Here is a 15,236-nt window from a genome sequence, read left to right on the forward strand (position 1 = left end):
GGTTTACAAAAAATCGAAAGAAACTGGCGAGGGGGCAGTTACGTTATTCAGATGTCGAGGGCAGAAACCAAAAAGATCTATGAATTTCAAAGTTTGGAGCCACATGGCTTGAACTCAAGTATAGAACTTTTTGGTTTTATGTAAAAAGACTGGCTCCCTACCTGTGACCCACTCTGGAATAATTGGTAGAGTGGCCCCCGGGAGGGATCCTATCACCTTTTGGTATTTTTTCATTATTTATTTATTTTTATTTTTTTTATCTTTATCTTTATTTTGTCTGCGGCCATACCACCCTGTAAGCGCCCGATCTCGTCTGAGCTTGCAAGTTAAGCAGGGTTGAGGCCTGGATGGGAGACCGCCTGGGAATCATTTTTTTTTCTTTTTCTCTCTTAATCGTTTCCACCTGTGTTCTATTGTTGTCATGTGACTTTTATGGTTAGTATAAAAGAGAGGTGAGATACCTCTAAATTTACAGCTACTGAGGAAGGGGACTGCTCTAACAGCTACTATACCCCGAAACGCGTTTGGTTTGTTTTTAAACACGCTATTATATTGGACCCTGTTCAGATACTGGCTGCTAAAGCCAGCAGCAACTGTGAAAGTTTGGGAGGCACTATTTGCACTTTTTCGGCTGTATGCTGATTGACTGTGGAATCCACGCGAACACCCAGCGAATACCATCACGGAGCACTGAGCTGGTCTGTGTCTGCGATATCGGCCGGAACGTCCCACATACAGTTAACAACTGACGGATATCATGTGACTATTACGTCAGACGCCGGTGATTGCCAGTGCGCTCGCCTGTGTGAGAGGCTACCTTCCATCCAGAGCCGTATCTCCCAGTTGGAACGTTGTACCGGAAAAGGTCTGCTACCGACAAAAATCCGGTCTAACATCAGATGGTGAGCGGTACAGTGTACCACCTTTTATGATCCGTTAAGAAAAAGAACATCTGTTTTACTAAATAAGGCACCGGCCAGTGATTCTATAAAGACATAGTGCTTACTGCCTACCCCAAGGATTCCAAAACCATGTTTTGAATTATTCAGTGCTGAAACACGGTTGATACAAATTTACGTTGCAGGACAATTGCTACAAAGTTTTCAGTTGGATACAATTTTTTTATAGGTTTTTCTTATATGGGACTTTATACTTATTAAGCCGGAACCGTGTACCAATATTGATTAGGAGTGTTATATTATTATATGTTTTATTCTATATATTTTTTGGTGTTTCTTTTTTTCTGGTCAATTAAGCAACTGAGTCTGGCCACAAGGGCCCTGTGGTTTCTTAGACTGACAGTTGTGATTTTATTAAAAGTGGTTTTTATACTGTCACATATATTTCTAGATTTTTCTTATTTCCATAAACTGCCATTTCCAAATGTCATTGTGGTTTACTGAGGACTGATACAATTGTTTTAGTATTTTTCCATATGTTGATTCCACTTGAGGTATTGGTGGTGTTTCAGTTAACCTCGTTATCTTGATCGTCAGCTGCACTGTGTTGTGTGTTTCCTAATTGATATAGTCCAGTGGTAGCCATGTGGAGCTCTTCAGCTGTTGTAGAACCACTTAGTAACATGATCTTTGGCCACCATCATGGGACATGTGGTGTCAGACCAGGCCATCTCCAGCACAACCAGTAGAGGTCCTCCACCGACGTGTGACTGGCGGTACCAGATATGCCAGCTGACTAACGCCGGCACGTGTCCACCTAGCCCGAAACATGGCAGCTTTAAGGGTAAAACAAGGCAATTCCCCGAGATGAAACAGATAAATGAACAGACAGGACCAACCTTGATTTGGGAAGAGCCGTATTGTTTCCAGTAACGAGCCGGAGGTCTAAAGCTTTGTGATCTTTTATGAAGCTACAACTGTGAAAAATACTTCATTGCTGATTGAAGTGTCAATTTTCTACAATTATTGTGCTTCATCGCCACTGCCAAATACGTGGTCTATATATGTGGTATGCGATTAAAGCCCCAGTCCCAAACAAAGGAGAACTTCTGGGGCAGATGCCCTAAATGAGGGGCATTAATGCTCCTAGAGGAGGGGAATAGGCTATGATGCCTACAAGATGTTTCCTCAACAATGGTGGAGAGATAATAAAGGAAAACGTGCAAGGTTTGGGGTAAGATGAATGTTTGAAACCCATAACATTCTTATTCGTACAGATACGGCCGCTGTCTCTGTGATTTGCCCTGCTCTGCCCTAATCGAATAACGCCAGGACAACAAAACAAACCAAACTAACAAAACAATTGTTAGTGCATTTATTTTACATATAAAATTACAGTTTAACAAGGACATACAAATTAAATCAGTTCCAAGTAGCACACATGCCCATAACATCAGGATTTAGAGGATCGCAGTTACAAGCTTTAATGAATGAGCGGCGGGTATTTAGACTGTTTGGGGGTCCGCTGTTATATGACGGTTAAAACCAGTTTAATGACATTGAAACAGCGTTAAAGACTCAAGATGGGACTCCCAATAAAGACGGAGATCTGTAGTAGTTAGACACAGAAGCATGGCTGCGTGGCTTTATTACAAATCACCTGGTTAAAAGCAGGAATGACGTGATGCCAATGGAGAGGGCAAGTGCTCTGCTGGACGGAAGGCACAAGTGACGTCTTCAAGGCAGAGCTGGCCAAACCGACGCAGAACTTGGGAGTCATCCAGAAATGTTCAGGTGCTATGGAACGTTAAGCTTTATAGATAGATTTGAGTCAAGGCTACCTGGCTGCTGGGGTTGGCCCAGATGTGCTCAGAAGGAATCAAATATGTCCGTTAAACTGCGTAAAAAAGCAGCGATTTGGGAAAACGTTCTCCTGTGACCCCCCTGCGATGACACAGAGGTAAGTATTATTACATAAAGCCATATAACATGCCGATACCAACCACTGAAATTGTTTGGTGCAACAAGCTATCTTCGTAGGTGTCAGTGAAAGGAATAAAATGGGTATTAAGTAGACGATTCCCTTTTCTGACTGCGCTGTGACTGTACTTGCTGTAAGTCCCGCGTACTACATGGCGTATGTGGTTACATATTATCATAAATAGTTGTAAGGTCAACAATTCCCATAACATCTCATCAATCCCAACCCATTGGATGGCTCACGGATCTTAAAGCTTCACATCCCGATGTATCAAACCCTATTAAATCGGTAATGTCATCGAACCGGTCGGTCCGGATGGTAAAATGTGACTCTGTCCCAATCCAGAGCCGGTCACAGATTCAATAGCATTGAACTCTATGATTCCCCGAGGTAAAGTGGATCAGCATGGAGAAGAGATCTAATGTATGTGATAAAATGTTTATTACAGTTTATTTCATCCACCCCCCGCCAAACACCAAGCCGTGTATTCCTAATTCTCACTGCGCCTTCAGCTACATGGAACCATTAATCAGAGCTAGACATATAAAGCACGCTGGAAATGATGTATGCAATGTGACTATGTGCAAAGTGGTCTTATCGCCATAGCAACCAATGGAATCGTGCACTCGGCAAATGGACCGCTTTCCTTCACATGACTGTTCTCCAAATGTCACGGGAGGAACCTGGAAGAACTAATAGATGGAGACCGAAAGACATCTGTAGTATATACTGACCACATCATGTCCTTTGTTTCGTATGGAGACAGCGGTTCGATGAAAGCTGCCTTAATATCAGAGAAAGTAACCCAAAAAGCCGCTGCCTGGCCGCGCAAGTCGCCGACGTTCTACGCTTCTAGGGAGCGTCGTGTGAAAGTAACGAAATCCTTTATTTCATAAATCAGTGCTTTAAAGAATTACATTTCCTCTTTCTTTTTAGACAATTCCATACATTTGATCAAAGGAGACAAAGAAACACGCAAACCCCGTGAAAATAGTCCGCAATTACAATTACCGCAGTATTTAGGAAGCGATATAGTGGGAAATATCGACCCGGCGCAGTCCTCTGATTGGCCACCGCGGACTACATTGTTACAGATAAAGAAAATATAAAATATATATCGCCAGAGGTGCTGCGCGGCACCGGGACAGGCCAAGGCTTCCCTCTTCGCACATCATCTTGTTCATAGGAAGACCCCATTAAACCAACGCACACGCGTTGTAAGGATGTAAGGGGTTGGATGGATAAGAGAATGAAAATATTAAAAGGGAAATGAACACAAAATCAAGACACGTCATAATTATTATAATATTGTTATTAACTGTAACTCATGGATGTACATGCGCAGCTTTCGGCTCTGCTATCGGCATGCGGATGCGCTGTAAACATTCTACCGCAGGCTTTGGGACTTCCAGCACGTGTAATAAATGATACGGGATAACGGCCACCCCGGGCGAGATCACCGAATCGAATGTCTCGTTCCAGCTCGAGAGTCACTTGGCTCGTCAAAGAGAGGAATCGCTTTTCACTATAACATTTTCCATTACCCGCTTACAAAAAATGAGGGGGCTCAATTTAGGTGCAAAAAAAATTAACCCTGTATAAGAATAAATTACAGCAATTGGAAGTGTCAGCCTTGTCCCGTGGTCCACATATTTCAGCGTCTCGCCTTCCATTCCGAAGGGGTCCGCGCCACAACCACATGACGGCATCCTGCGCACAGAATTCAGTAATTAAGACCAAAAAAAAAAAAGACAGTTTTGCTGCAATACCAAAAACAGTTCTCAGGTTCGATAGTTCGTCTGTAGACTGTTCCTCCGGCTCCAATAAATACAGCAATGCGTGATATTCCAGTTAAACGAGAAGGTCCTAGACGGAGAACTCCGAGCCCCCTTTCCTCCCTCTAACTAAGCGTCTGATTTGTAATCCAGCGAATGGGTTAATCCATAGGAAGGACGGCTGACCCCCGAAGACGGACCTCATGCCGTCCCACCTTAGCCTCCTCTCCCACGTGGGTTTTTCGCTTTTCAGCCGTTCGATTTCCTGCAAACGCACGAGAAAGAGAGAATAAAAAAATAATATTAAGAATAAAAGGTAGGCTTTCTGTATCCAATGCCGTCATTACATCAACAGAAACATTCTGTTTCTACGCAATAACAGTACATTTCTTTCTTTTTTGCCGAATGTGAAATAAGCTTTATTATTTGCTGGCTGCTCCTAAGGCTTCATTTATTATTATTATTATTATTATTATTTACATGTTTACCCCATATAAGTTCACAGGTGCCTTAATCCGCTCATCTAAACAAGTATTTGCTTGAAGAAAAACCCCCAAACAAGAGATCAATACATCCTACCGTCTCGTCGTTGCATATTGAGTGTATTTGGGTACCAAACATAACCGCCGTGAACGTCAGGAAAAGCAGTCCCTCCAGACACAGGAAGATCATCAGGATGACGGTAACCGGTGGGGAGAAATTACTGCACGCTGCAAGACAAGGAACGGCCGTGTCATGTATGTGCCTAATTATTTTGGAATAAATGCTGTGGAGGGAGCCCCGAGACGCACGACGGAGTAGATAGGAAGCTTTCTTTTCGTCCCCTTACCGTTCCACTGTCCTTTCACACAGGTAAACAGATGGATCCCACACAGCACCAGCGCATGGGCAGAGATCAGAGCTATATACATCTGGAAGCGGAAGGGAAAGCCAAGTTAAATCATCGTGTTACATCAGAAGATGATGAAATAACTACAGAGGTAAATGTCAATGGAAAAGACTACACGCCTGATCCACAAGCCACGCGAATCTCCATCCCTTTGCTTCATACCCCGGCAGGCCAGCCCTGGCACGGACTACAATCACCGCGATGCATTTGTGTGATAGCGGAAGGTAGAGCGTTAGATATTAAGGCAAACTCACCGTAAAAAGCACAAAGAACCTCTGGTTCTTCTCTCCCACGCAGTTGTTCACCCAAGGACAGTGGTGATCCATCTTCCGGATGCATCTCTTGCAAATACTGACATCAAAAAAACAGATGGATTTGAAAACTCTTAGTATTCCTGTAATAACTCCTCTCAGATTCTATAAGCCATGATCGGTATGTTCTTACACATGTAACACGACAACGGAACATACCACGAGGTGGACTGACAAGGGTCACACTGCAACCCTTTGCGACAAGGAGAATCCTTTGTATAAGGACAGAGGGGAGAGACGGGAGGCACGTGGCAGAACCATGGATAAAGGTGTAATTCTCCAAACACAATATCAAGACATCATAGCAACATCTAGATCGGGGGCGTCCAACCTGCGGCCCTCCAGCTGCTGCAGGACTACATCTCCCATCCTTCTCAGCCAGCCCCTTATCTGAAAGAGCATTTTGGGAGATGTAGTCCTGCAGCAGCTGGAGGACCGCAGATCTAGACGAACAAGAAGACACAATGTTGGAGGCAGACCACATGATTTAGTTGACTCAGAACCAGCCATTACAGTCCTTCAAAGCTTCCGCTCTGTGCAATTATTTATATCAAACCCGATACATTCTGCGCTGTATATATACTTCTCTCTGACATGGGTCCCAGGAGCTTCACTGCCATACTTGAAGGGTTAACGGGTAGGACTAATGGTGGTCCAGCGAAGCAGCGGGTTACCTGCAGTGGTGAGCGCGCTCCGGTTTGATGCTGCAGCACTTTGGACACTTATAGATCACCTCTCCCGGCTTCAGCTGCAGGCTCTCCATGTATTCTTTGGTGGCGTTACCTTTCGGGACAGCTCCCTGATATCATTCCGGATAAAAAGACACAAAAATATATCAGCATGCGCTGAAATCCAAAGTGCTGCGATGTGCCAAAGGTCACCGATGTCAATTTACATGCTGCGTTTGTGTTTATAATGAATGAACACAATCATCTCTCAAAAAAAAACAAAAACGGGACGGACAGGTTTATTATATTTCTGCATTTAAACGAACGCATGGATTCCAGATATTTGCTGAGTGCTCTCTCTCTCTCACACATATATATATTTATTTCTTGCCTTGTGTAAACCGAGCGACACCTACCGGGTCCGTCAGCATCGTTCTCAGGTGGGACGTCAGCGCGAGGGACGCGAGGCAATTAAAGAGGATCCCGTTGATGATAGAATACCAAAAGTCTGTGGAAGGCAGCAGCAAGACAAACGTCACCACGAAGTCCGCGTAGAAGACCAGCGTCCAAGTGATGACGGCACAGACCATGCCGCAGCTGTCCCGGATAAACCATACTTTGTCGGCCGGCTCTCCTTCCGGGGGAGAAGAGTCGTACCCATCGCTTTCGTTAAGAAGAGGATGGTGCTCGACGTCGCGGAATCTGTGACCCGAGGACTGCATGGTGCCCGGGGTGTCCTGCCAGAGAATGAAACCCAAGTATATTAACATTCTAATCAGAATTAATTATCATCTCGGTTACTTTCACATCCAAAAAAGAAGGATCCATTATTTTTGGTTATTAAAACAGCCCCGCTTTATTGTAGAGTTAAAAGGCGGGTTCTGAGAGAGAGAGACAGATGTGACCTTAGAAGCCGAGCCGGAGACTCTGACTAACGGCTATTGATCTGAAATTGGATACGGAAGACATCAGCTCAAGGATTATTGATTAGGAAACAGAACCATGGAAACCTGGCCATGAGCCATAAGCCTTAAGGCCACGCAAAGGGAGAAGAAAAAAGAAAGCCAAACAGTCACGCCGGCCCCGCTTCGCTCTGACGATGCTTGCTCTTGGAAGAAGAATCTGTCATTTTCGCTAACAGTAAGAGGCGGCTGTCACTTTTGGCAAGAACACTTCCTCAGAGCCCCGTCGAGTTCATTATTTCTATATCATCGGCTTTCGTCAGCACGAAGCACTCAATGATCAAAGTGCAGGTCTGTGATGAATCAACTTGGCTGGATTTAAAACCTTTAGCGTGGTCTCGAGATAGAGCGTGGAAGCCCAACGCCAATACGCTATAACGCAACGTTTCACACTAACCCTGAACTCTGAAGCTGCAGCGATTAACACGCTGCTTCCTAAAAAGTGTAATAAGAGATAAGTAAAGCTCCAAACAGCTCATCCCCCGGGAGTTCCGTTAAGCACGGATTAGGGAAAATAGCCAGAAACGGCTGACTCACCTCACAAATTCTGTGTTATTTTGACATCGCAGTCTGTTTTCGGACTCCCGGAGTACAGTTACTCACGTCTGTCGTGATCTAGAAAGACAGCGTAAAGGAACAGCTTAGCATCGCACCTCGAGCCAAGACCGGCCCCCCCCCCCCCGATCACAATGCCCAATATCGCTCCCGAGGCTCAGTAAGCATCCCTGTACAGACTACTCGGCACGATCGGCCGCTGGGCTGACAAACCCGAGCCTCTATCTGTGAAACGTTCCCACGCAGCCCGAACGGGGAAGCACCAATTATCTATAAGTGTCAGGGCGCGGACTCCTAATACGCATGGGAACCGAATTCCACAAATTCATTGAGAAAAGAAAAAAAAAAGGTCAACCCGATCTCCGCACGTTTCACATTCACTTTCTTTACTAGGAACCGATCGAACTCCGACTCCTGGGACTTCCCAGCCAACCTCTGAAGGACTTACCGGCCCCGCTAAAAAGTTTCTGAACCTCCTGCAGACAAAGCCGGACTACTTTTTAATCCTTGTCCTCCACAAAAGAAGCAAATATCTAAGCAACTTCCTCAACTGATCTCCTTCAGCAAACAAATTCACTATGAGATACGAGAGCCACCGAGGACGCCCTGGAACTGTTCCATTCTGACAGCCACAGGGAAGGGGAGCTATGGCCGCCGTGGTTTGGAAAGCTACATTTTACGATGATGATGATGATTACAGTGAAATAAATGTGGCTGGTGCTAAAATGCATTAACACAAATACTAAAGTAATTACTGTTTGCTTGAAACATTCCGAGCACAAGAGCAAAATTAGCTTCCGATGAGTAAGGTTCTTCTAGAAGGAATGTAACCCAACTGGCTTGGCGCTCTTGCCTGCGATGCTGAAGGATCGGCACAAAGCTAAAAAAAAAATAATACTAAAGTTCGCTAGTAGATGGGAGAGATAATAACGCGGACGCCCTATCTGGACACGGAGATAACGCGTCACATCGGACTATTGATCAGCCTGCCCTGCAGACCACAAGCTTCTGATTCACTCGCCTCAATGAAACAATAAAAATATCTGGGACGTCGGTTCTGCCCAAATCGGCAATTATAAGAACTGTCAAAAATAATGAAAGGTGTCAGAGCATGTAACATAAATCAAACGTACATAAACAAGAGTCAGCATCAGAAGAACGCAGAAGTGATCACTCCCAACACGACGCAAAGGGGGGGGGGGGCGATGAACGTTCTTCCAACCCGGAGACGTCAGATCTACGTCAAGATATGAAAACGTTCAAATATCTCCGGTGGATACAAATTTGGATTTAAACAACATGCCATCTCTTAACATGCGACCAGACCTCGTGTGTGAAGGGGCAGCTCTCAAAAGAACGAACCCTCGGTTGGTGGAAGGAGGTCAGCACTCCTATATCTGAGATGCAAATACGGTGATTATATGAACATTATAGTCAAATATATCATATCAGCAGCTAACCAATCAAATTACAGCTGCCCGGAATATTTGTAACTTGTAATAGCGCCACTGGAATCCTATTAGTGTCACCAGTGTGGCATTTACTGTGGCACCCAAGAAGCAGGAAACTATTTGATTCCGGATGCCTAATATTTTAGGTTATGTTTATATAAATAAAAGATATTATTATTATTATTAATAATAATAATGTTGGGCTATGCCAACAGATGCACTTATATCTTCTTTCCAAACACACAATCTGCCCACATGATTTCGTTTTAATACATTACTGGACTACATCCAGCCCACTGACGATGCGGAGGGTTCTTCTTCAAGCCGGTTCCGCCAGCTTTACCGGAGGGGCAAAAAGCCAGCGGAGAATTACTGTAACAAGCGGCAGGAGACCCAGAGCAAACAAAATAATGCGGGGGAAAAAAGGAGAATGTCGTTAAGATTTGGCTTAATCTCAAAGACACTGTCACATTGGGGTCACTTGACAGTCCTGCGGCTCCCACATGCCTTATCAGCCACGGATAAATGAGTTCCGAGACCGTAGACCAGGAAACACAGGATGCATTCAGATGTGAACCGAGTACGATAGCTTATCCTGATCACTGCAACAACCGAGACAATGTAGTACAAGAACACGCAACATTCTATTAAACACGAGCATGACAGAAGCTCTCATTCCTCTACAGCAAGTAGCTCATTCTTCTACCTACACCTGCCAAGGGCACAAGCATAACACTCCATGCCACACACTATACAGTCTTGGCCAACATTGGGCAATCTAATTCCAACCAGCCTGGGAGCCGCAAAGGATCACATACACATACATGCTGGTGTGTTACATATTATTTATTATATACATGTATTATTATTATTTGTTATTATAAAATAAATCAATCAAAATAATTATTTGGCATTTAAACTATTCACAGCCCACGCTGTTGGTAAATATCACGAATTGTAACGATCCGGCCATCTGCTCTTGGAGCCCATCTGAGTCAGGGCTGTGATTCAGGCGGAGGAGCCTTAGGTCTATGATTGCTAGCTCTTGTGGTTATGCGATTCCTTTGCCCAGTAGCTGGCCCGCTGGGTTGAAGGACTGCTCTTTGTGCTGAGGAAGCCTCCCAGGGCATTGTCTTCGGACAGGGAGGCAGATCTGTTCTGCAGTACATTCTCTAACCTCCTGTCATATTAAACAGCCTGCAGTTTGTTACCCCTGCGCTTTTACCCGTGGGGTTATTATTTGCCCTGCCCCACGGAGGCAGATCCCTGGAAGCTGGCATGTCTGGCAAGCTGCCTCCAGGTGACAGGCCGTGGAGCTGCACTGACCTGCCACCCAACCCGCAGCTGACACATGCGCACGCCGCTCTGCCATCACCCAGACCCCGATCCCGGGTACGTGTGCGCCCCTTACCTAATGTCCATGGTCGCCCTCATCCATTGTCCCTGCAGATGCTGCCAACCACAGCCCCTCTCCTACCATCCAAAGGCTACTTCCGGGGTCGGTGGGATCGGCTCTTTCCGGAGACGCATCAAGGGTCTTTCGGTAGTTTTCGGCACTAGAGTGTGCGCATGCGTACGGCACTACACACTGGTGAAGCTGCGTCGGCCATATTGCTTAAGGTAGGGAACGTTACTGCCATACTGGTTGTGGCAAATGTTTTCTGAAGTAAAAATAAATAAATGATACATTATTAACTCAATGAAAGTAAGTATAAACAGATAGAAGACAAGAACATTAACAAATGAATCCTCAATGTTTAACGCACACATCATGTTCATTAAACCAAGAGGAAATGTATACAGTAATAAAGTGCACCGGATAGACGTCTCAGGGTTGACGTTGGAAGTCACTCAGCAGTATATGTATGAGTTGGTTGAGGCTGCTCTCTTCATACCCTCAAAAACACAGATCAAAAGCTTTGGTGTCTCATCCAGCTTTTATAGGGCGGGTTGTTGGCTCTTTGGGACTGATCCCCGTAACTTAAAAACTGGAAGAAGAAACCATCATTAACAATGGTGATGCCCATCAGTAACCCATCCATCGAGTAAACACGTTACAGATAAAGCTCCCGGGAGTGTCACCGCCATGACCCAAAGCAAAGATATCCTAAATAATTACATTGTATGCATAAAACATGATCATGTAAGAATAGATTATTGGACACGTCACTAAACAATCTTTATGGGGATACCATCTAAGTATGGAAGCAACAAATTTTAATACAGTGACACAAATGGGATAGGGATTAAGGTCTGAGTCCTTACACCAGGAGAAACGGGCCACTAGGCACGCCGAATGGGGCCAATCTCTGGCAAATTCGATGTTTCTATGATTGGTTGGAAAATGTTTATTGCTTTGAAGGTTGAGCGATAGATAACTCCCCAATTCCTATAGTATATTCCCAGCGTAAAGTGTCAGTTTTCCACTGACTGATGTAGGTGGAAGAGGCATGGAGTTTGGAATCCCAGTCAAACATTAATATATAGTTTAAACGTTAGATCCAATGATAAGGGGCATGTAGCCTTGGATAAACACTCTAACCTTTAACACCATTCCACAACTCCACTTCACAAAACAGGAAATAAACGACATAAATCAGATTTGGGGATAATAACCCGACATATGTCCCGGCTCTAATCAATATCTTAACGTCACAAGATGAGCCAACGATAAGCAGAAACGTGAGCAGATATAATACAATATAATATTAGCACACAATTATTAACTACAACACATAGTTCTTACTTTGATTACTCGTTGTGGAAACTCAAAGTAATGGTTTCAACATTCATATTAATATTTTTTATTATTATTTTATATACAGTTTCCACAGTGCTTCTTACAGTCCGTACATTCAAACGGTCTGAGATAAACCAATACATTAGTTATAGAGAGCCCACCTTGTGAGCTGACAATCTATTAATAATAACTATTATCGTTTCAGTTATGTATCAGTATCTTTCCGTCCGTTTTCAGTGCCCACGGGGATCATCTATTATTCAGCATTCAATGTTCACAGTCTCACTGCTTGCATGGTCGGGACGCTCTTTGTTCATAAGAAACCCGCTGGGGCTTTTGTAAAATAAATATTTGTAATATCAATATTTTTCCACATAAACAAAGCAGCCCCCAAAAGAACCGTCTCCTTTCCACTTTGTATATTGCAGAAATGTTTAACATTGATACATATGTACATATGTTTTATTTATGACAAAACCTTCACTTATCGGCCCCTCTAAAATAATCCGGTAATATTTAGAAAGTTTGGTGCATTTTTAGAGGTTGTATGACTGGTGTTGGACTCCGAAGAGAGAGAGATCCCTTAAGAGATTTAAATCAGATCTATACCATTATAATTAACCCCATAAACAATGTACACGCATGCAAATATAAAAAAAATCAGGTTAATAATTCCATTAAAATATTTAAGGTTTCCTGGTCAAGCAGCAACAAGATTAGGGCACAAAAATGTGCATTACCCAATGTCATCCACTATATGCCACTATATTCCGCTGCAGCGGAAGTTATCTACGCAAATCGCGTGGAGCTCTACACGCTGCCCGGACTAAGCACCGGGGACTCAGAAGCACCGGTAAGTTGGGGGGGGGCATAAAACAGGAGGATCCAGGTCCCCTGCATGGCTGCGGGGGTTCTGGATCTTAGTCTCATAGTCAGACCTTTTGGTCTGGAAAAAAACCTCGTCTCATAATCGAGAAAATACGGGTAGTTTTTAAAAAAAAAATACAAACTGGGCCGAAAGGGTTAAACTCTGTGTTTTATGCTGTTGTGATGTAGCATCTGAGATGTTTGCCGCTCGCTTGTATATCTTTAACAATACGATTGTGTTTGCCTTGCTATGGGCCGCACGCCGCTGTGGCACACAGAGGGTTAATATTGTAGCGCTGTTTACTCTTTGTGCAGCGTTTATGTCCATGTTCTGGGGTTTGATTCGCTCGCTGGGCCGCGGCGTGCCGGTTACCCTCTCGTGTGTGTAAAGCTCTTGGTGCTGATACGTTGTATATAAATAATAATAATAATAGTAATAATGCCGTCTGCCATTTTTGTTTGCTATGTGTTATTTAAAGCCTCCCGCACGCCCCTAGATGCCCCTCGGTTCTCTGCCGTGTTCTGGACGTTCCGTGTTTAATCGCCCGGATAATTCTGACTTCGTGCAACAAATGTGATATTAATGGCTGTGGGGAGTTGGCTCGGCCACGCGTTACTTTCACTGGATTTGGCTCTTTATATCGTAACTTTGTATCTGCATATCTGGGTCTTTATATTATACCTTTATATTTGCGTCTTTATATTATAACTTTTGCATCTTTATGTTGCATCATTGAATATGTTGGTTGACAATGAACCCCAATAATTATTCCAGTGCCCCCTGAGGCTGGGGTGAGGATGAACAGACGCCATGTCTGAAACCTTATATAGCACATGCTATAGTCCAATCTTATAGCATAAAGTGCAGATATTGCCCCGTTACACATCATTCACATAATAATGATTATTATTGCCCCTCTCCATGCTGTAGGTGCCCTGTTACGGCTCCTGTAGCTGTCCTCCGATGAATATCACGGTTTATTCACGTATTGTTACTGCGAGGTCTGCCCCCCGCAGGCTGTCAGGATCTCCTGGTAGGAATGGAGGTGGATGTTGCAGGTAGAGGGCGGCCCTGATTGATCCACCTGGGTCAGGACTGCTGGGCTGTTCAGTGATTTCCAAAGAGCTGCTTTGATGTTGCCTCTTAATCCACTCTTTCTATTGAGAAATGGAAACCCAAAAGACCCCACAAGTTTGCGTGGGGGGCTGTTGTCAACTTTCTGCCCCCCAAGAAAAGCCTGTTTGGGGTGAATTGGGGAATTATCTGCTCAAACAAGCAGCAGGCCAAGGCCCTGGAATATAATATTGGTTGCAGATCGGCGGAGCTCTGGGGTCTGGATTATTACACCGAAATCTACCCCATGGAGGGATTGTTTGGACTCCGGCTGAACTGTTACAGTAAGGACACGGAGGGCCGGTGAGTGGCTTGTTTATAAGACAAGCATGTGGTTTTATTTATCAATACATTGTTTTGGTTTTTTTTTTAAATACAAACTGGGCCGAAAGGGTTAAACCCTGTGTTTTATGCTGTTGTGATGTAGCATCTGAGATGTTTGCCGCTCGCTTCTATGTCTTTAACAATACGATTGTGTTTGCCTTGCGATGGGCCGCATGCCGCTGTGGCACACAGAGGGTTAATATTGTAGCGCTGTTTACTCTTTGTGCAGAGTTTATGTCCATGTTCTGGGGTTTGATTCGCTCGCTGGGCCGCGGCGTGCCGGTTACCCTCTCGTGTGTGTAAAGCTCTTGGTGCTGATACGTTGTATATAAATAATAATAATAATAATAGTAATAATGCCGTCTGCCATTTTTGTTTGCTATGTGTTATTTAAAGCCTCCCGCATGCCCCTAGATGACCCTCGGTTCTCTGCCGTGTTCTGGACGTTCCGTGTTTAATCGCCCGGATAATTCTGACTTCGTGCAACAAATGTGATATTAATGGCTGTGGGGAGTTGGCTCGGCCACGCGTTACTTTCACTGGATTTGGCTCTCTATATCGTAACTTTGTATCTGCAGATCTGTTTCTTTATATTATAACTTTGTATCTGCAGATTTGTATAATAATGCGCCGATACTGGATGCAAGAAATCCGCTTTGGAATGTTGATAAATTGATTGAGTAATTGGAGGGAAAGGGAC

At 44.2% G+C, this 15,236-nt stretch overlaps 1 protein-coding gene across 1 annotated transcript; it reads right to left on the reverse strand.

Annotated features, from left to right (window-relative positions):
* Positions 1-4,746: 4,746 nt before the first annotated feature.
* On the reverse strand, positions 4,747-7,245 carry LOC149299234 (palmitoyltransferase ZDHHC7-like). The gene is made up of 6 exons (XM_089486453.1): positions 6,940-7,245; positions 6,530-6,654; positions 5,799-5,895; positions 5,485-5,566; positions 5,235-5,365; positions 4,747-4,920 (listed from the first exon to the last, which is right to left on the reverse strand). The coding sequence occupies exons 1-6, from the start codon at positions 7,243-7,245 to the stop codon at positions 4,747-4,749; spliced, it is 915 nt and encodes a 304-aa protein (XP_089342579.1).
* Positions 7,246-15,236: the final 7,991 nt, after the last annotated feature.

Source organism: Sceloporus occidentalis, unplaced genomic scaffold (genome assembly GCF_023333645.1).
Source record: "Sceloporus occidentalis isolate IW3139 unplaced genomic scaffold, rSceOcc1.0.p SCAF_29, whole genome shotgun sequence".
NCBI classification, from domain to species: domain Eukaryota; kingdom Metazoa; phylum Chordata; class Lepidosauria; order Squamata; family Phrynosomatidae; genus Sceloporus; species Sceloporus occidentalis.